Source organism: Lepidochelys kempii, chromosome 1, assembly GCF_965140285.1.
Source record: "Lepidochelys kempii isolate rLepKem1 chromosome 1, rLepKem1.hap1, whole genome shotgun sequence".
NCBI lineage: Eukaryota > Metazoa > Chordata > Testudines > Cheloniidae > Lepidochelys > Lepidochelys kempii.
Genome location: NC_136380.1, coordinates 350,857,221 through 350,879,503, shown reverse-complemented (window position 1 = coordinate 350,879,503; position 22,283 = coordinate 350,857,221). Strand labels below are relative to the sequence as shown.

Here is a 22,283-nt window from a genome sequence, read left to right as displayed (position 1 = left end):
TTAATTATCATAGACTGGATCTTCTGTGCTGATGTATCTGTTGGCTTTTACAACATAAAATGGCGTTATGTAATTCTGGAACTATTCATTGAGCCCTCCTGTGTTCTGTAACCTTGTTTAAGTACTAGCCAGCAGATAGTTTCAACAGCCTGTTGAGAAGTATGTAATTTAGCATGATTGCCATTGCATCCCCTTTTGGTTTTGTCCTTGATTGACTGTTGCAGAATTTGGCTTTAAAGGGCTTGTTTATGGGCTCAGCATGGGGCTTGTATGGTTTAGGTATGCTGTTTATATTACTTTTGTGTATCCATTTGTAGTGTCACCATCCTTCCTAGTCTGTCTTTACAATGTTTTGATGTCTATGATACTTATTAACTGTTTACCAAAGAGAGACTAGAGGAAAACTAAAGTATATCCCTGGAGCCACAATAGTAAGCTTCAGAGAATTGGATTCTAAGGTTGCTTTATTTAGTATCAAATCCATATTTTCCTGAAATACTTTAGCCCTTGGATTATTGACTATTTCAGACTGACTTCTTTACTGGTCTTTGACAATGAGATGCATTTTATCAATGGGCTCATCATCATGAGAAGCTACGTTAGGTGCCGTGGTTTGTGGATTCTCTAGGCCTGGTAGTATGAGTGGGAGTCCATCTGGCATGTATGAATTCCCAGTGAAGCCATGGGAATTAAATTTGTTTTGCTAGCCGTGGCGCTTCTCAGTAAGCTCGTCAGTGGAAGGATGAGGCGGGCAAGGCTGTTTGATTGCAGTGATCCTCATGAAGGTTAGAGTTAATTGTTGAGTTTACATAGTCGAACTGGTTGGCAGGGAGGAATAGAAACAAAAGATATAGCAGCATTAAAATATTTTACAGTAATCTGTGGAAAAACATTTTGGAAATAAAAAGATAAATATTTCCTATGCACAGAAGCATCACAGTAAAGCTGCCAAAAGGAGCTTTCTTTATTAGCTGGACAGCCTAGCGCTGCATTTTAACAATATATCATTTTCATTACAGGATGCTTTTATGAGACCTACAGTAACTGCAAAATGAGAACTAAAATCTTTTATTCTTGTTCACTGCTGAGGAAGAAATAACCCTTTCAGAACACACAGTTGTATTATCAGACTGAGGAAGCCACAAGCTGCAGGAATGCTGTATAAGAGAAAAGAAAGCTAAATTTCTGGCTCCAAACAGTATCAAAGACACCTCATTGAAAATAATTCTATATGATGTATATTATTCCTTATTATAAGTACATACAATAAAAGATGAAAACTCAATACAAGGTGTGCACTAGATCTGCCCCTGAGAAACAAGTTTAGGGAAGTTCTTTGGCCTGTGTTATACAGGAGGTCGGACTAGGTGATCACAGTGGTCACTTCTGGCCTTGGAATCTATGAATCTATGTTTGAAATTGTTCACCAGAGAGAGAGAGCGGGATTCATACAGCTTCCCGAAAGGCAAATCTCTGAGAGGAATTACTCTAAGAACAAGATGACAAAGACACATTTCCAGTATGGAAGCTTCCTAAAAAATTCTCCAAAGGCAGCTGGGAGCCGGTGTGCATTTTTCAAACCCCTCACATAACATGTGCATGTAATCAATGCATGTGTCTTGAAAAGTTTTTTAAAACTTGCTTGAAACCAGGGTAAGCTCCAAAACGTGATTTTATTTGCCCATTCTAGGGGTTTGCACTGTTGGCTTGCAATTGGGGCTAATTCCAAGTGTAGATGGGGTTTTCATATATATATTTTTTTTAATCCCATGATTTCAGTTTTTTAGGTAGCTAAACAGGGAATTTAGAAGCCTAACATGAGGCACCCTGATTATAAAATATTAGGCTTAATTTCTGCTGTTTTCTGTAAAAAAAACGGATGGGGGCTTAATCTATTGTATTCAAAATGCTGTAGATCCCTAGATGAAGTGTGCTAAATAAGTGCCAATTATTTATTTTTCACATATATCAATCCACTTCTCTTAGATCTGAATTCTGATCTTTGCTGGAAATGGTAAACCTAAAAAAGTGTTTTTTATGAGCTGTGAGGCGCGTTGCATCCATCAATCTATCTGATCTGTCTCTTTGAAACTTCAACCAGTGGTGTTTTGGAAGCTGCCTAACTCTGACATACAGGAGATACCTAACAAATGATGATAACTTTTGGAAGAAGTTCTACTGCAAGTAATTCCTCTTTTTCTGGAGAGACCATTGCTATGTTAATTATTATTGTATTGTGCCTGCCCTGAGGAACAGGGCAGTCTAAAAAGACACAGACAACATGTAAGTTAGAAAAAAAACATCAGTTGAGCAGGAAAAGCAGACCACAGTGGTACAACAGATTTTTTAAAAGGGGGGTGAGGGGGCATTTCAGTGAGTGACAAATTAACACTGACAAGCTTCGTGGCAGATCTCCACTCTTGAGTACATGCTCCTACAAGTAACTGAGGCAGAAAACTCCCCAGACTCAAAGTTTTAAAGTTAGTTCTGGCAGGCGGCATCTCCTGCCAGCACCCCAGAGGCTCCAACCACCAGCTCCTGTCTTAGAGGAGTCTGTCACAGAGTACATTTTTTCCAGACTCTGGCACATCAATTGTTGCATTATTCCACCATCCCAAAAAAGATTATTGGGATTATTTGGGATGCATTATTCCACTGTCCCAAAAAAGGGGGCTTTCAAATTCCAGTGATCCGAAGGTGGTAATCACGAATGAGCTCTGGCAGAGATGAGGCATGTGTGCAGACAGATTCTATGTTCAGTATCTTCAGGACCATCCTGACTGGGAGACAAGCATCCCAAAAGTTGGTCCTAATACATATGAACAATTAGGCCATAATATTTTACATGAACAAGAAGGAGAGGAGGATATGCTTCCTTATGTTAGAAAACCTTGCAAGTATGGAAACGGAGTGTCCCACAAGACATGCTTAACTAGCCACTTATCCACTGGGAAGGAAGACACAATCGCAGACCAGGTTGAGCCTGTTGATAGAGGACTCACATGAGTGGCCTCAGATCAGGAGGCAGGTGATTGAAACTATACTGGGAACAGACTGCATTGTTAAGAGATGCCATCTCAGTCTACTGCTCAGACAGCTCTGTTCCGCAACTTCTGTCCTAACCAGGCTCATGGGAAAGAAGTGTTACATGCTTGTAACATTTCCATACAGATTATATTCTTAAACCTGTCTGGGATTTTGCGTGGTCAGTGTCATTGTGAGTGTCTGACCTATCTGATAATGCTGAACCAGACCAATTAGTGATCGCTTGCATTGCCAGCGTGGCTGAGTGTAGAAATAGAAAGACTGGTGTTTGAGGCAGCATCTCAACCCTTCCTAGTTGCTTAGAATGAGGCTACTAGAAGGTTACAACTTGACAATGGTAAGGCCACTGGTGAGCTGAGACCACAGCCAATCATGCTGACCAATACACTCTCATTGTTTCCTTATACTCCCCTGTCTCTGTGTCCATCTGTCATCTCTTGTCTTATACTAAGACGGTAAGTTCTTTGGTCCATCGAGCTTCTGTTTGTTCTGTGCTTGTATAGCGCCTAACCCAGTGGGATCTTTGTCCATAAATCGGTGCTTTGATAAGACAAATAACAAATAATAACAGGCGTTAGTTTCTGATCCATCTCATGCAAATTCTTTTAAGATAGTACAACATTTTGCATTTACTGTATTTAGCTCCTTTCAGAGGATCTTAAAGCACCTTATAAAAGTCTATTTTTACAACTGGGGAAGTCTGAGGCAGAGAGACAGTGAATTATCCAAGACCACAGAGCAAGGTAGTGGCAGAGGTAGGAATAGAACCCAAATCAGATTGCCTATGCCATGCTTTAACCACCAGACTATGGTGATATGGACACATCCTAGATTCCTCTGTAAGGTGGTGACAGAATTTCTACTTAATCAGTCATTCATCCTGCTATCTTTCCTCCCATGCCTATATGCTCATTGCAGAAAAGCCCTTCTCCAGAAGCTGGATGTCAGAAGATCACTAAGGTTTAATCTGGAGTAGACTAAAATCCTCAGGATGTGTAGTCAGAGTTTTGCTTTGTTTTCCCTGTTTCCGAAAGAAGCAGGTGTAAGTGGCTGGCTGCCTGCCTCCCTCATGTTAATAACCTGGCAGCAGTACAGGTTTGTCACATCAAAGCCCATTCTGTAGGATGCAGCAAAATTCTAACCACTGCAATATACGTATTAAATAATTTGAGATCTGCAGTACAGTCATACGGTGTATGTCAGCATGGTATGTTCCCAAAGCATTGTAACTTAGATACATCCTTTAGGCCGGAGTCGAGCTCTGGTCTGTCAGTGTCACAGAATCGCTGTCTCCAGTTTAGGGGCAGACAAACTCTCCTAACTTGGAGCAAACTTCCTTTATTTTTAGGCTCTCTCTATTTTAAACTCCTCTTGCCTGTTTTTAGAGGTATTTTATCTCACTGTGTTAAAGTACAAAACACACCAAATTTTATAGAAATATCTTATTTCTCCACTCAGAAAAGTGTTTTTAGTGTTAATGTCCAAGGTAGATTTACCTGGCCTGCAGCTTTACTGCATTTTGTTTTGTTGTATTTTTTCATTTTGTTATGTTGTATTTGGTTTTATAGAGACATCCTTGGAACTGTTAATCTCCAAGTGTGGGGATCAGTTCTCTTAGGTATCTTTACAGGGGTGAGAATTACTTACCTGTAACTGTGGTCTGAAATTACCCATCATAAGATATCACCTCTTGTCCATCTTCCTTCCCATAGAGCTCCAGGTTCTGTACTTCTTAAATAAAGCTTTTAAAAAAACACACATGGGAGTGACTTCACTTGCCAGCTGTAGGTTGGAGCAGAAGGGGTGCCCGTGTGACCATGTGAAATGTGCTCTGCTAGAACTAACATTTAAGAACTCTGGGCTTGGGGATTTCCAGCCTTGACTGGGTGCAGGAGCACAGCCCTGAGAATAGTGATGGATAATCTCCAACCACTAGATAGGGGAGTCATTTTCGTTCATCCAGCAGGGATCTTGGCCTGCTAACCTGTAAGGTTCTCATTTGAATGCACCTCATTTGTTGGGTCCCTTCTGCTGATGACTTAACAGGCTGGCAGTATTTGTTCTCCATTCTCCATCACAGGACAACATGCTATTAGTAGCGTTTGCATCTAGGAGAGTGCTAATGCGTCTTCCTCCCAGGTAAAGAGAATGTACGGAAGCTCGTGGACTTGTTTCTGTGGCATTGATTGGACATGTCCTTCGAGGGAATCACTGGTTTTATGTGTTTTCAGTGTCCTGATGTTAGGAAACAGCCTCCAGGATAGGTAGAATGCTTTTAATTCCAGTTCGATTTTACTGTTCATTTGAATTCATTCATTACATGACTCCACTTGTGGGAATGGTGTATTTTGTTAGACGAGGAGGAGAATCCATTTTTCTCCATTGGAATTTAACACCCCTCAGTTGCCAGTTTGACTTGAGCTGAAGTTCTTCTCACACAGTGATGCTGACTGCCTGGTTATTGACAAGCTGACCATCACCGACATGGGAACGACAAAGGTGTCCAAACCACTAAGGAGCATGCCCCAGCGTTCTGAGGAGCTCCAGAATGCTGCAGCTGCCGGCATGGCTGCCACAGAAAGCACAACAAAAGACAGGTGAGCAGATCGAAGTTTTCTAACCACCGTGGGTCAGACAAAAAAGGTAATTTATTCTGTACCAGACCATTGAATCCCTCAGCTTAGCACTAGCATACCGTGGAATGCATGCTGGTCTGCCTTGGGTGCCTAGTGACACATGAGGCTGAAAGCACAGTGTCTGAGACTATTACAATAGAATCATAGAGTATCAGGGTTGGAAGGGACCTCAGGAGGTCATCTAGTCCAACCCCCTGCTCAAAGCAGGACCGATCCCCAACTAAATCATCCCAGCCAGGGCTTTATCAAGCCTGACCGTAAAAACTTCTAAGGAAGGAGATTCCACCACCTCCCTACGTAACACATTCCAGTGTTTCACCACCTTCCTAGTGAAAAAGTTTTTTCTAATATCCAACCGAAACCTCCCCCACTGCAACTTGAGACTATTACTCCTTGTTCTGTCATCTGCTACCACTGAGAACAGTCTAGAGCCATCCTCTTTGGAACCCCCTTTCAGGTAGTTGAAAGCAGCTATCAAATCCCCCCTCATTCTTCTCTTCCGCAGACTAAACAATCTCAGTTCCCTCAGCCTCTCCATGCTACTGTTTCTTATGGATTTTATCAAATCTTTGATGCCATGAAAAATAAATCATAGGGCTTTGATGTTTAATATTCACTCTGCATAAGGAAATGGTCTAGTTTTTTTTTAAAGACCCTTAACAGCTTTATTGATTTTTTTTTTTTTTTTTTTTTTAAACAAATGAAATCATGTGGGAGAGGAAATGTAGAGGACAGTTTTGGTGGTTGAGACTGGGAGTCAGGGAGGTAAAGGGAACTGCTTATTATGAAGTCTTTGGAATGTCACTTTTTAGGGTTTTTTATGTAGCTTGGGGGGATTTCCAGTTCTGTCATCCTCAAAGGCCCTGCTATCATGGGAGCATTCTGCGCTGTGTCTCAGCCAGCGAGCTGTCCCTCAATAATGAGGCGCTTCCTCCACCCCCGGGGCCAGGCACACAGCCTCTATAGCACTTCCTGGCCCTTGCTCTCAGACTCCTGATTCCCATGTAGCAGTGCTTGGCTGCAGTTAGAACACTTCTAGGTGGAGAGACAAAGCACTTTCAGAATTATGTTAATTTTGATGCATCTTGTTGTTGTTTGTGTCCTTAATACACAGGATCACAAAATTTTTGTAGAAAGAATAAATTGTAAGCGGAAGGCAAAGACACTCTGGGACTGGAGGAGGAGAGTACCAGGCAGAAGGGTCTAACACAAGCGAGATTGGTTCTCCACCCCAGCATAAGGACATTCTTTTTAACTTCCTGACTCTCCCATGCCCCTTCTGCCATTTGTTCACCCAGCTAGCCCATCAAGGGATCAGGGTGTTTTGTAGAGAGTTGGCATTGTAGTATGAGAGAAGTCATTTGATGAAAGAAAGTGAGTTGGGTGTTGCATTAGGTAGGGTGTGTGTAGCTTGGTTTGTTGTCATTTTGTTCCTTCCTTTTTTATTAAGTTTTTTTGTAGCCAGCCCTAAGGGTCACTGTTTGGGCATGCAGCTGCGACCCCTTCAATGGCCACTGTCAAGTGGCTGAGAGGGTGGAATAATGCTACCATTCCCAGGAATATGGGGGCCCAGGAAAGGGCATGGTTGTGGGGACTTGGAGTCCTAGGTCCCTGTGGTAGTTAGCAGAGGGAGACAAGGTGGTAATAAACTTGTAAGGAGATGGTGTTAGCCAGGAACAAGATGTTTTAATTTCTGTTTCTTTGGTTTCACCTCCTTGGGAGGCTGAGTTTTCAGGAGCCTTTGGTTTGTGATGCTTAATGCTCACTTGGAAAATAGATCAACCATCTGTGATTTCATAAAGACGAACCCCCTGACTTTGCGTGTATTAACGTTCTCTGGTTGATTGCTGCTGCTGGGCCAGTTTTGTTACAATTCTCCCCAGCTGGGTATTTAATATGTCATGAATCGAGGTCGGGGAAGGAGTCAGTGGGGAGTAGGTGTGGCCATGCTCACTGCATCCATCGTGAGGTATGGGAGGTGGTCTTCTCCAAAACTGTCTCTGATGACACGTCCATTTAGTATGAGAGTCCCAGGATAGGAGTAAGATGGACTGATTTTAGTGTACCGCTTGCCCTGAGTTTGCTGCCAAGTCACTTCACAGGCTAACTGAATTCCTAACTACAGTGGCATTGGAAATGCAGAGCGTGTTATGGGCAACTTCAGTCTGCATGTAGATAAATAATCAGCTCAGGATTTCCTGCCCACCCTGATGACCATGGGCCTGTCCCTGGTAGCTACTGTCTCAACTCACACATTGGCTGGGATTGCAGGTTAGGCAACTGGACCTTCAGATCTGTCAAAGACTGACCATTACCTCCTGTGCTTTGAGGTTGGGGCTCATCTGTCTTGTCGGGAAGAGACCTGTTTAGATGGTCTATCCTTGGAGAGTCATGGAACTAGAAATGTTCTAGAGGGCTCTGAGGGGGAGAAACTTGTTCCACCGACCGACCACTCTCTCGACAGGTTGGTAGAGCTCTGTCATGCTCTCCTCCCACCTCATCCCCACCATTGATGAGATGGCCCCTGGGTGCCCTCTTTGCTGGCTTTGTTCTTATAGGATATGCTAATTGCCTTCTATGACGAGATAACTGGCTCTGTGGATGAGGGGAAAGCAGTGGACGTGTTGTTCCTTGACTTTAGCAAAGCTTTTGACACAGTCCCCCACAGTACTCTTGCCAGCAAGTTAAAGAAGTATGGGCTGGATGAATGGACTATAAGGTGGATAGAAAGTTGGCTAGATTGTCGGGCTCAACGGGTAGTGATCAATGGCTCCATGTCTAGTTGGCAGCCGGTATCAAGCGGTGTGCCCCAAGGGTCGTTCCTCGGGCCGGTTTTGTTCAATATCTTCATCAATGATCTGGAGGATGGTGTGGATTGCACCCTCAGCAAGTTTGCAGGTGACACTAAACTGGGAGGAGTGGTAGATACGCTGGAGGGTAGGGATAGGATACAGAGGGCCCTAGACAAATTAGAGGATTGGGCCAAAAGAAATCTGATGAGGTTCAACAAGGACAAGTGCAGAGTCCTGCACTTAGAATGGAAGAATCCCATGCACCGCTACAGACTAGGGACCGAGTGGCTCAGCAGCAGTTCTGCAGAAAAGGACCTAGGGGTTACAGTGGACGAGAAGCTGGATATGAGTCAGCAGTGTGCCCTTGTTGCCAAGAAGGCCAATGGCATTTTGGGCTGTATAAGTAGGGGCATTGCCAGCAGATCGAGGGACGCGATCGTTCCCCTCTGTTTGACATTGGTGAGGCCTCATCTGGAGTACTATGTCCAGTTTTGGGCCCCACACTACAAGAAGGATTTGGAAAAATTGGAAAGCGTCCAGCGGAGGGCAACAAAAATTATTAGGGGACTGGAACACATGACTTATGAGGAGAGGCTGAGGGAAGTGGGGATGTTTAGTCTGCGGAAGAGAAGAATGAGGGGGGATTTGATAGCTGCTTTTAACTACCTGAAAGGGGGTTCCAAAGAGGATGGATCTAGACTGTTCTCAGTGGTAGCAGATGACAGAACAAGGAGTAATGGTCTCAAGTTGTAGTGGGGGAGGTTTCGGTTGGATATTAGGAAAAACTTTTTCACTAGGAGGGTGGTGAAACACTGGAATGCGTTACCTAGGGAGGTGGTGGAATCTCCTTCCTTAGAAGTTTTTAAGGTCAGGCTTGACAAAGCCCTGGCTGGGATGATTTAGTTGGGGATCGGTCCTGCTTTGAGCAGGGGGTTGGACTAGATGACTTCCTAAGATCCCTTCCAACCCTGATATTCTACGATTCTGTGCTATGTTACAGTTGATCTCTGACAAATGAGGCAAGAGGGAAGTTTTGTGCTGGGGCTGAAAAGTTGCAGCGTAAAGATTTTCTTTAAATTCTTGTGCTGTGGTTCTGTGGGAGGCAAAGAAAAATCTCAGACATCAAATTTGTTTTGGGCGGTAAGTGGTCTGTCCAACCTGGACTGTCTCAGTTGTTTAGCAGGTTGGAGTTCCACCAGCCGTGAGTAAGTTGTCTGCCCTTTTGTGGACATAGATCAGATTAGCAATGGGCTGTCTACCTCTGTGGTGGCAGAGCAGGGTCTTGAGGGAACATGGGCCTCATCTTCTCTGAGAGCGTTTCAACCAGTGATGTTCCCTGAACTAACAGAGATGTTGGGAAAACTTTGTCCCACAACCTGTGCTTTGGATCCACATCTTTCCTGTCTGGTGAAGGCCACTTGGGAAGTAACAGGTCGCCTTACCTGTGAAGATTGTCAATACATCTTTTTAGAGAGGGCAGGCTGCTCATAGCTTTGAAGGAAGCAGTAGTCTGCTCAAGAAGTCGTCAGTTCGCACTGACAATTTGTTGTCCAGTATCACATCTTCCCGCGTGGAGAAGGCTGGTATAAGACAACTGTCCAAGTATCTGGATGCCTTTGATCTCCTTGATCCTTATCAATCTGGATATAAATTTGGCTACAGCACCAAGACTTCATTAGGTCGCATTGGTTGATGACGTGCTGGCGGTGAATGAAGACCAAGTCCCCATGCTGGTGGTATTTTATGCCTTCAATACAGTTAATCAAGAGGTGATACCCTGGCAGGGGCTGCACTTAGTGCCTTCATGCTTTTCTCTCTCAGATTTCAACAGGTAGTTGCGGGCAGTTGCCCCTGTTCCCAAAGAGCTCTCAAATCTGGAGTGCCATAGGGTGCCATTCTGTCACTCCTCCTGTTCAACATGTAGGTGGAGCTTTCAGGAGAGTTAGTGAGGAGGCATGGGGTGCAGTGGGCTGCTGACACCCAGCTACATGCGTCTATCTCATCTGATTCAGTGCCTCACCCAGTGTCTAGTTGAGATTGGGGCTGGCTGAGACTCTGCCCAGGCAAGAGTGAGGGTGATGTTGGTGGGTTGGGGGAAGCAGTCAGAGGAGAGGGTACAGGTAATATCAGCCCCTTTGACTGAAGGTGTACATCCATCATGAATTAATATTGTTCATGGCTTAAGGGTGATTTTAGACACCGCCTTCAGCTGCTGTTTGACGTATTACAGGAGAAAACCCAGTTTTCAAGTAGTTCTACTCCATTAGCACGGCCATCAGCCAATCTGAGTGTACAGTATCCCGTGTATTTTACACGAGTGCACACCTGAGAACCAGGAGCATATGACTTCTAATCCTTGTTTTGACATTTATTCTTTCGTTGGCCTTGGATACCTTTACTGCAAGTTCTCCATATGTAAAATGGGGTGGTCCCGTGCCACACAAGTGCTAAGTTATTAATGTTGTGGCTACTGAAAAAACTATATTCTGGAAGGATGGCTTCAGCGTCACAGAAAAGGTGATTTGTCCAGGTGAATTCCTGGATCAGTGTAAGGTTGAAAGGAGATGGGTGGGTGGCACAGCTGTCTTAATTCTTTAATGCTTACTGTAATACTGTTTGTTTTTCTTTTAGGAAAGAGGAGGTCTTGCCATGTGCTGAAGCCACATTAAATGGCCCTGCTTGATGAATCAAATGCAATGGGACTTGTCTGATCCAGGCCAGGCTGCTACCTGGTGATGCAATTTGTCAGTTTTTTTCATTTTAATTTTATTTTTTAATAAATGCTGCATTGATGAGAGAGCTGGCATTCAGGACCAGACACACGATTTCTGCACCAACAATCTGTTCTGGAAGACACTTGTATTGTCTACATGTAGCATTGATCAGTTAGTCATCACAGGAGTGACTCAGTCCTGCCCAAGGAAGCCTTCTGCCTAATTTTAGTATCTTGTCCCCCTCCCTCTTCTTCCCTTGTTTTTGTTTTCTATTCGGGGTTCAATCCTATTTTCTTAGTGTTATTGCACACAGTATTCAGCTTCTCTTCAGAAAGGTAGCAGGTCTAACGCTGGGACTTGGACGGTGCACAATAAGTCCTGCAGTCGTGTGACCAAAGTTCCTGATGGAGCTGTCTTTGGGCAGCATTTGCACCGCTTTTGTATAGCAATAAAGCCTTATCAGAAACATTTCATAGGAGGTAAAGATAAAACAAACACTTTAAATGGGATGAGGCAGGGAGGGCTGGGGATTTTTTTTTGCGGGGGCGGGAGGGGGTGAAAGGGAAGACAATGACATTGTGTCCCAAGCCAGAGGCCAGATAGCAGAGTTAGTGTAACACTGAACTGCCTAGAGCAGTGGGCTGTCTCTGCATTCCAGTGAGTTGCACAGTGCTCTGTTTCTGGGGCGTGACAGTTCACTGCAGGATCTTGGAACATTTAGCAACTGGTTATTTCCGTCCACGCCATCAAAACTCAACCCTATGGATGTCGTCGTCCTACGTTGGGCTGGAGAGCATGCAAAGACAGTAGCATGTCGTGTTTGCCATCTGAGAGGACAGTCACCCCAGGACTGCTGCCACGCAGGGACAGGAGCTGATGTGGCGCAAACAGGTTATCAGGTGCTTGCTGGCTTTTTGGAGACTAATGTATTTTCACATTGATATGGAAATCTTTTTGTTCTGTTTTTAAAGTTTTTAATGGATGCAGGAACAGCAACACTTTTGCACTTTGTACCTTGTGACAGCATTGGAGAATGATGTGGCCCCAGCACAGGACTCCTGCTGTTACGCCCCATTTAGACGGTTGTGGAGGGGAATGGGGAGGCACACTGCTCCCAGGAACTGTGAGGTAGAACAGTGCAGAGAAAAGGACGACACCTAGAACTGCCGGGGAGCAAGATCATGTAAGGTTGTGTACTTGACCCTGGAACAAAGGAGTCTCTGCATAAGCGTGAAGTACCCAGCCTGTGCTGGCCTCAGCAATGAGCTTGTTCCCAGCCTGGACTTGTGCCCTAGGTCATACGGGTGTAGAAGATGGGACACTTTTAGTACTGGGCTCAGGGTTGTAACAGCAGACTGCCGTAAGCTCTGTTCAGTCTATACCCCTGTAGGCTTTAGACACAGAGCTGGGCTTGCTTTTGTGTGTAAGCTGTGTGTTGAAACCCGCCTGGTCACATTTGAAACGACGCTTATTTTACTAGTCCAAGATCTAAGCTGGAAAATCATTCACTTTGGAATAAAAGCATGAGGCTTGGCACATAGATAGACAACTTATTTTCAGCTGTATTCTTATCTGTGCGAATCTGAAGGCCTTCGCCTTGTGAGTATGAAAAATAGCCCTGACACAGATCTGTTATCGTGAGCCAAAGCACCCCACCCGTATTTCAGTTTGGTTTTTTAAACATTTTATTTTGAAATGCATGATGTGGAGGTACATTATGCTGCATATTAAATGTTCTTAAAAGTATATTGGTATAGAAAAGTGAAGAATGAAATGTTGCCCCTCGTCCCAGCAGAACAGACCGACTCGGTATCAGTATCTGGAAGTGAGGTGCCCACAACACAAGGCGCTCATTTATTTGTCCAAAGATACACATTTTGGTTTGTTCTTAGGGTAGACTGAGGATTGCCTTTATTGGCGTATCAGAAATGAAGTCCAGAACACAGGAAGTAAAATGAAATTACACTCTGCAGCCCTGTGTACTTGCGAGTTGTTGTTGGGGCAATTTCTTGCAGCTGATACAGCTGTGTTGTCTCCCAACTGCAGTTACTTTGGTAAGCAAATGCTTTCCATGGCCATTGTTCCGGAAGCCCTCTCGCCCTCCTTCATGCAATTGAAAAGAAATAATTGAAAGATGCATTGCGCTGGGAGGGAAGCCTCACGCTTACTGTTGATTGCTCCCCAGGCTGTTCAGAAGCCAGTTTCACTTCACAGCCAAGATTTTCAAAAACAATTGCATGATTAGTAACTTTGAGTGCCCAGTTAGAGACGTCTTAGCGGAGTCTGATTTTCAGAGAGTTGAGGTTCAGCAGTTTATAAACATCAGGCCTCTTTAAGATCCCTTAAGTTGGGCACTCAAAAAATTAACTGTGTCAAAGCAGAAATGTTGTTAACCAAATACAACGGAACTGCAGCTGATTCCAGCAGTTACTTGAAATCCATGGTTGGGTGTGTCGGCCCCATTAAGTACCTGGCGAGGCCAATAGCTTGTTCCCAATCTCTTCTCAGTTGCATTTCTTGGCCTCCAGGGGCTGCATTTCCAGCTGGTATAGTTCTGTGACTAAGTGCAGCCTGCTTGGGATCTCATTGAGAGGAGAAGGGGAAATGTCCATAGGAATCTGGTCTTTCTCTTGGCTTGATGCCATTTCAGCCACTGCAATAAGGTGAGTTGCATCAAGTCTGCAGTGTGTTAGTAGCAGATTTTAACCTTTTATGTTTCATGTTCATTAGCTTTGAGCATTGACTTCAGGTGAAAGCTTTAAAATTTTGTTTAAAACATATCCAATAAGCAGCTCTAAATGGCCCAGAATATGTTAGGAGTGAGCCCCAGCCTTCACTGCACAGTGTGAATTTGGAGGGACTCTATCTGAAAAGACAATAGTGAACTTGGTCTCTTGTGCCTAATTAGTGATTAGGTATCTTATAAATAGTTAGATAAACTTGTAGAAATGCCCAAGATTTCTTGCTTTTAAGACAGTGAATGATTCCTCCATATTCTGGGGTTTAGGTTCTGAATTATACCTCATTGGCTCCACAGCATTGTCCTTCCTATCAGCCAGTGGACTGAGATGGAAAGTAGCTTTTATATGTTTTCACCCTTAGTATCTTGGAGGTTGTAACTTAGCACAGAACCTGTCAGGTGGCGGTGTCCCTGCCTGACCCAAATGATTTTATTAGTAAGCTACGCACAAAACTCTGGTTGTCTGTATATTGAACTCCCTGCTTTCTAAAGTCACGTACAGTATGTATAAATTAAGGTTGCTTTGTCTCCAGTTCATGTGGCATGCAGTTTTTCCATTTGGTCCTCGTTGCTATCTGAACTTTCTTCCTACAATCTAGTGCTCTTGTTGTGTGGCTGTCCGGACATTTGATTGCTGTACTGTATTCGGATGACCTTTCGTGGTTATTTTCTTTTAAGGGTTCACAATGACTTGATAGGCAATTGAGTTAACCCTTTCCTAGGCCGTGCTATGCCTTGTGCAATCTCCCAGTTGCAACTAAGATGTTTCCATTGTTTACGATGACGGATTGGGACTGACTTTGACCATTGGAGGTGTTCTTCGTCGGACATATGCTATACATCTTGGTCCTTCCATAGGGAAAGCAATGTATCCTGGGGAGGAATTGTTGCACAAGGTTGGAAGCAAGGCATATTCTCTACCAAAGATGGATTTATTTGCACCCAGCTGTATCCTTCAAAAATAATTTTAGACTGGGGCAAAATTATGATCAGATCATGATCAGAAAGCAATGAAGACTGAACAGGAACTATATTCAGCTCTCTCCTTCCCCATCTACATGCAGTATTTAAATCTGATCATATCTATATGGTATGTATAATTTTTTTAGTTTTGAGTGTGTGTGTGTGTGTATATATATATACTGATGTGTGTATATAAATAGCATAATACAGATTTATATATATATATGTATGTATGTATGTTTATATACACACACATTTGGAAGTTGTATGAAACTTAGCGAAATGGAGACTCAATGCACAAAGACCTTGATTTACATATGTATGTACAGGTACATGTAAAACTCCAAGCCATGCACGGCCGTATTTGTTGGTTAAGACTGAGGCTGATAGAGCATAGCTTGTGGTGGGAAAATCTGTCGTATATATTCTAGTTTAATAATTTTACCCAGCAGGGCATTGAAATTTAAAGGGATTACAAAAGTGCACTGGCTGCAAAATGACTGATTTATATCATTGCTTGTGACATCAGTGCTGCTGTACAATACTTTATCTGCCAATGTGCTTTTGTACTGGAACAGACGGAGGAGTTGGTTGCACACTTCATAGAGAAACGTATACAAATCACCTGTCATTAAAAAGTTCTTACGTTGTAATGACATCTCACCTTGAAACTGGTAGGACTGTGAAAAAATCCTTCATTCTTTCAGGCATCATAATACGATCTCTGGACTTTTGGTGAGTCCTGTCTTGTGATGTCAGTTGATCATTATCAAGTGTGTACAACCACTCTGTTGAAAACCAGGGTATATTACATTTGCAAAAAAATTAAATATGTGAAAGGCAAATCTATGGTAATTGTTGTCAGGCCATCCCATTGTAGAGATGTATCAGAGATAACTGGTTAGGGGGCATGGGAACTTGCAAACTCAAGTTGTTGTGTTAGAATCTTTTGCCTTGCTTTTGTGTAGACCTGTTTGTCTGAATTCTCTTTCACGTTGGTCTGTTCAGGATTTGGAGAATGTAGGGACTGCTGCTAGCAGGGAGACCTATTCTTACAGATTGAATGGGACTTGGAATTGCTTTCTCAGGTGTGAATTCCCCTGCTACTAACGTAAAAGAATGGTTCACTTCAAAATTGTACCACCGTAAAAACAAAGGATACTTGAACCAAGGATATTTGGTTTTGTTCAGCACAGCCGTCTGAAAAGCTGGTGAAGTTTTTTCTTTACTCTGGCTTGTTTGAACACCCAGCTGATGACAGCCATCGCAGTCAAAATGTTTGGGACACAGGTGTAAAATTTGCAGGCCGGGGGAAAGGAAAAGGAGAGCTGAGGCCTAAAGTTGAAATTGTAAAGGTGGCAGTACAGTGTGCCCCCATTATCTGCTGGTGTCCGAAAATGAGGTTCATCAAGATGGCCGGCCAGCTGTAACTGAAAGCTTCATCTAGCTTATTTAACAGGTTGTACCTGGCCAGAAGTTCTGGCTGATAGATAGCTATCCATGGGCTGCTCACTGACATCTACTCCAGAATGGTTTTCCTATGTTTCTTTCTAATGTTTCACTTTCCCTCTAGTTCCCCTGGGCAGAAGCCTCTTGATTTCCTTCTGCCTTTTTAGAAGTTGGAGCCTTTGTTGCTAGTACAGTGCTCTGATGTGTGGTTTCAGGATCCACAGCCCTCTGCAGGGATATCACAGATTTTGCTTCCCTTCCTCATATTGTGCAACTTCCCTTGCATTTTTAACTCCTCTCCCTTTGTACTTTTAATTATGGCTTCATCTTCCAGGACTATGAGCCACTTCTACTCCAGCCGTAATCACGTTTAAATGAAAGCATCCCCATTTCCCTCACTTGTCCAACAGTTCTGACAGAGAAACAATTGCGTTACAGCAGAATCGACAGTGGTTAAGGTGCATGGTGGATTGTCAGTGTTGATGTGTTAAAAGAGGGGGCCCAGTGGAAGTGGAGGCAGAACAAGTCTTCATTGCTTTGTGTATTCTGATAGTAAGACATGCAGCTCAGTGTCACATGAGACTCGTGGAGTTCTTATTGTTTCAGTTTAATTTTAAGAAAAAATACAGCAGCTCATCTTGTAATTTTTAACCATTATTCCAAAGAATAGGTTTCCTTCTCCTGTTGATCTTCCCATAACAGTGACCTTACTCTGAACGGCTGAACTATGTTCCAATCAGTTGATTTAGTCTCTAGCTATTAAGATAGATTTTGCTGTGATTTTTTTTTAAAAGTGTCTATAAAACAAAATGAAACCTGGTGTTCACAACGGTTTGTTGGTGTTTGTTTGCCCCAGCATCAGTTCTCTGTGAAATCCTAACAAGCACTTCATTATTGTTCTGAAAACATGTTTTTTCTGGTTATAGGCTCTCACAGGGCAAGTGTGCTGCACAGATTTATTCTTTCACCAGGGCCAGCTTTAAAATAAAATATTTTGGTTGGGCTCTCTCCCCAGAGTGAAAGTTAATTTCTTAAGTAACCTTTTCCCTTTCCCTTTTACCAGGGCAGGAGGGCTTTTAATAGGGGGATGTGTTGCAAAGGTTGTGTCTCATGTTTGTCTGCTATTTAGAGGATACAGTACAGACTCCCCGGGTTACACAAACCCGACTTACGCAAATCTGCATTTACAGGAAAAAGTTCTGTAAGCTAGAAATAGGAGGGTTGGGTTTTTTTTGCGTAATGGTTGGAGATATGTTTCCGACTTACACAAAATTTGAGTTACACAAGGCATTCTGGAACGGAACGCTTGCTTGAGTTGGGGAACGTGTGTATATTCTTGCCATGGTGCGGTACAGTGCCACTCTAACCCCTGTAGCGTTCGAGTATGTTTAAAGAACAGGAGGACTTGCTGCACCTTAGAGACTAACCAATTTATTTGAGCATAAGCTTTTGTGAGCTACAGCTCACTTCATTGGATGCACCCATGAATGCATCCGTTAAAGTGAGCTGTAGCTCACGAAAGCTTATGCTCAAATAAATTGATTAGTCTCTAAGGTGCCACAGGTCCTCCTTTTCTTTTTGCGGATACAGACTAACACAGCTGCTACTCTGAAACCTGTGAGTATGTTTAGACATTACAGGCTAAATTTTCTTATAACAAGCGGACAATTATCACACTCCTGGGTTGAAAATACTATGGTTTTCTGAACAAATAGCAGAGGGCCATTTCTGTGGGTTTTTTTCCCGCAAGAAACCATGCACAGTCTGCTGGAAACAGCTGAAGAAGAGAGAGAGAGGTGAACTCTGGGGGGGAGGAGGGGGAGGTACTACACATTAGTATAGTCTAATCTAAGGGTTTACTGCTACTAATTGGTTTAAGTGGGGTCAAATGACAGAAAAGCTTACCCACAACATGGTCAATAGCCTAAAAACCAAGTTGGTGACCCCATAACGCTTTTCCAAAACGCTTTATTGTGTTGATGTTCCTAGGAAAATGCATTTCACATTATTGGTAGTTTCTGTCCTCTTGGCGAAGGTAGGATAGCTTCTTCCTTTTTCAGGGATGGCCTTCTCTGAGTCTCAGCACTTGCATGGTTTCCCTAATCAACTTGTAAAGGGATTTTTTAAAAACCATGTTACTCAAGCTGCCTAGTAATCGATAGCCTCGTTTGGTAACATGGATACAGGTAGGTTGGGAAGGATTTAGACAATAATTAGTAAAGGTTCATAACAGGGCTTTGGAGCGGAGTCCGGAGCTGGAGCGCAGAGCAGCTCCAGAGCAGTGGAGCTGCAGGTTTTTGCCTGGAGCCGGAGCACAGCTCCAAAGCCCTGGTTCATAATTCCCTTGGTCCGACTGCTCAGTGATCAGGTAGCATCCATGGCATTTCCCCAGCTCTGTCTGACCAAAAGGTTGCAACCCTTTGGTTCAAAAATGGACCTTGCTCATATGATTCATGCCTTAGCCACCTTGAGATAATACTGGTGCAGAGGACTCTGCGTGGGGCTACACCTTCCATTGATTCAGAAACAGGCTAGTGCAGAACACAGCCACTCTTCGTTACCAGCACATGACGACAGTGCTCTGTGATTTGCACTGGACTGGCTGCCTGCTGATTTCCAAGTGGGATTTAAGCTCTTTGGTCTGACTGGTAAAGCCTTAGCTGGCTTGGAACCTACCTACCTGAGAAGCCCACCTCTCTCCCTTGTGTGGTGATACCATCGTTGAGACCGGCAGAGACACTCAAGCTGGAGTCTCTCTTGCTGCTGCCAGGGCATTCTCTGTAGAGGTCACTTGATATTGGTACTTACTTGCATACCACTGGTCCAAACCAGTGTGAATCTGTTGGGATCTACAGCATGCTAGGAAGTTTCACCTGCTTTCCACAGGCTTCGGGGGAGGGGGAAGTGGGGTCATTCAATATAAGTTTTACAGGATGGGGTAAGACTGCTGATTTGTGGACATCTTTTTAAGAAATACATTTCTGGTGCATGTAAAAAGGCACTTAGAGCACAGAGAGAGGGGTATTTGTATTCTATTATAAAGGTAATCATACACATAAAATTGTTAATTTCTCCCTTTGCCCAAAAGAACCCTTCAAAAAAGAATTTCCATGGTTAACTGAAATTTACAGCGGGGGAAAGTAACACGGTGCAACATTGCTGGAGGACTAAGGGTCCCAGCATAATGTGCATTGAGGAAGAGTAGAAATTCAAAGACAGGTTACTTCCTTGGGGCATGATGGTCCATTCGGTGCACATGTTTGCTTACTCTTAAGAAAGTGATGCTTGTAAGTGAAAAACTTGCAAATATATTTTAATTATGAATCTTCTCAATTTTTCAACTTCTGCAGTTACTAAATTTAAATTAACTTGGAGTAAACCCCATCTTATGTCAACATTCATAACTAGCACTCAAACTTTTCTAAGCCTCCCTGTGCCAGGTAAATTCCAGTCTCCATTTATCAGGAAAACCATGTCAACACTGGCTTCATTGTGGATGGTGTCTTAGTCAAAAACCAGAATGGTGCTGTGAGAGTGATTTTGTGTAGCCCTTAGAAGGATCTATGCATGGGTGTCACAGGTTTTTAAATTTAAATTGAGCAGAAGTTTCTAAGAAGACTTTTTTTAAAAACAGGCAGGGCCCAATCCAACTCTCATTGATTTTATAGTGACTAAAGTTTCTGACTTTTTATGGGGGAAACTGGAGTTGTGGGTGGAGAGAGAGAGAGAGATTTTCACTAGGATCTGGCCTCCACCTGCAGCTTCAGGCAGAATGCCTACCAATATGACATTTCCTAGTAAACCCCAGTAGATACAATATCACATACTTAAACACACACTTTCTCTGATAAAGTGAGTCACAAAAATAAGCTGTTTGACTGGCTCCTGGTTGTGCAGTTACCATATTATGGCCATTTAGGCTAGAACTCATTTACCTCATTACTGGAAGGGCAGTGTGTTAATAAGCCTGACCTAAAAGTAAAAACCTCCCAATCAATTTTATAAAAGAATTGAATTATATTTTAAATGACCTTTTTTAAATGAACTATAAAAATGCTGGAAAACAAGCATTTTTGTAAAATGTATTTTTATATTTGCTCAGGGGAGAGGATTTTTCCTGAAATAGTATGGCTTTTTGTAAAGGGCAGGGTCTCCCTCAGCTGTTTTTAATTTGACAGTTGTGTGCATGTAAATGATCAAAAACATTTTTCATGTGGTTCTAATGATTGAGTAGATCTTTTTAAAGATTCTGGTAATCATAATAATTAGTTTGTATTAGTGCATTCCCCACTTTGTTGGGTTTTAGGTAATTGTGTTTCATGCATCAAGATAGTCTGTTGCCAGGTATTGGGAAAATTTCTCCTAAATTAGACCACTAATGGATTCAAACTTGGGATATAACTAAATCACATCAAATGTTAATAAAACTTGAACAGAATTTAAAATCATGATTATTTGTATTGATAAATTGGTGACCCCCTGCGAATACTTCGGTTGAGTTTTGAATTTGGGTCCTCAACCTGCAAACATTTAATTTAGTTCAAGTCTACTCACATTAATAAAGTTATACCCATATTTAAATGTTTGCAGATCAGGGAAATAGGAAGTACCAGGAAAATAGAGAGGACTTTAACTTAAGATATATATTAGACAAAATATAACTAGGTCCCCAAGGGCCTCTGATGTTTTCTTTTGTACAGTATGTACTGATCACTTCTCTGTGTGAGTACTGTTATGTACTCGGAGTTATTTTTAAAGTGACCACCATGTTTCTCTGCAGCCTCAGTATTCAATGGTGGGTTTATAAAGTGATAATGATCCCGCCCTAAGATTTTAACCCTTTAAGTGCCCATCTCATTTTTGTGGTAAGGTTTAAATACCGAACTGTGACTGGGGCCTGTCATATATTTAAAACTTAGATTGATAAAGCTACAGGCCTCAGGGGTATGTGACAAGTCCACTCTCCTGAGTGCTGTCGGTATGCCGACCTGCAGCCCCAGCGTAGATGTGGTTAGGTTGAGGGAAGAATGCTTCTGTCAATGTAACTACCCTCGCTCAGGGAGGTGGAGTCACTATCGCAAAGGAAGAAACCCCTCCGTTGCTGGAGTGTGTATCTACACACACAGGGTTACGGGGGCTTAGCTGCAGCACCATAGTTATGCCACTGTAACCCCGTCATGTAGAGCAGCTCTGACTTGCCAGGGCAGTGTCACCACCAAAGCAGAACATCCTCATGCAGTACATCATCCCGTCTTTTCTGAACTGAGGCCAACTGCTGTAGTTTTCCAAGTTTTGTTTGATACGTTGGTAGATGAGCCCACCTCCAGTGCAGTGTACACTCTGCTGCCTCTTCCTGCACATCTCACCAGTCACCGCACAAGAGTCCCCAGTTATTGTACTCAAATCTTTAACAGGCAAAAAGACCAATATGGCTTTGACTGTCAGTTGTCACAGCATCTCCTCTGAGGCCTCCTTCATTATCTGTGCCACATCAACTCAAATCAGAATTAATAATAGCATTGAAATTGCCCTAGAGATGCATTGATCTGTTTGATTTAGCACACATTGTTATTCATCCCTAAACCATTAACACCAAGAGAACTAATAATTACCTTGTGCATATTTATGTAGAATGATGACTATGGCATTTTAACGACACACATCTGCATATTGTAGGAAAAAAGCCAGAGTGAGCCTAGCATTTGCATGGTGTGCATATTTTATTTGCACGGTGTAGTACTCAGTGTTTTAGTAAACATCATTGTAAATTTTAATAGTTAAGATATTGTGCAGTTTCTGGAAATGATTTGGAAAAAGAAATATTAGCTACTACTTTTACTCCTAAGAGAACAAACGTTACAAAAAGTCTTGAAATGGCACTTTTCTAGATTAGACATTAGACATGGGAAGTCCCTGTTAGGTCATCTTGTTCATCCAGCAAGGC

At 42.9% G+C, this 22,283-nt stretch overlaps 1 protein-coding gene across 7 annotated transcripts in view; it reads left to right on the top strand.

Moving 5' to 3' along the window:
* Window positions 1–22,283, top strand: part of PPP6R2 (protein phosphatase 6 regulatory subunit 2) — a 176,589-nt gene that overhangs the window by 147,376 nt on the left and 6,930 nt on the right. For 5 of the 7 annotated variants that reach the window (XM_078851216.1, XM_078851214.1, XM_078851212.1 and 2 more), the window contains 2 exons: window positions 5,487–5,642; window positions 11,105–15,017. In XM_078851216.1, the coding sequence (XP_078707342.1) occupies window positions 5,487–5,642; window positions 11,105–11,156 (208 nt within the window). In that variant the 3' untranslated portion in view covers window positions 11,157–15,017. The other 2 variants (XM_078851213.1, XM_078851218.1) reach the window with 2 other exon arrangements.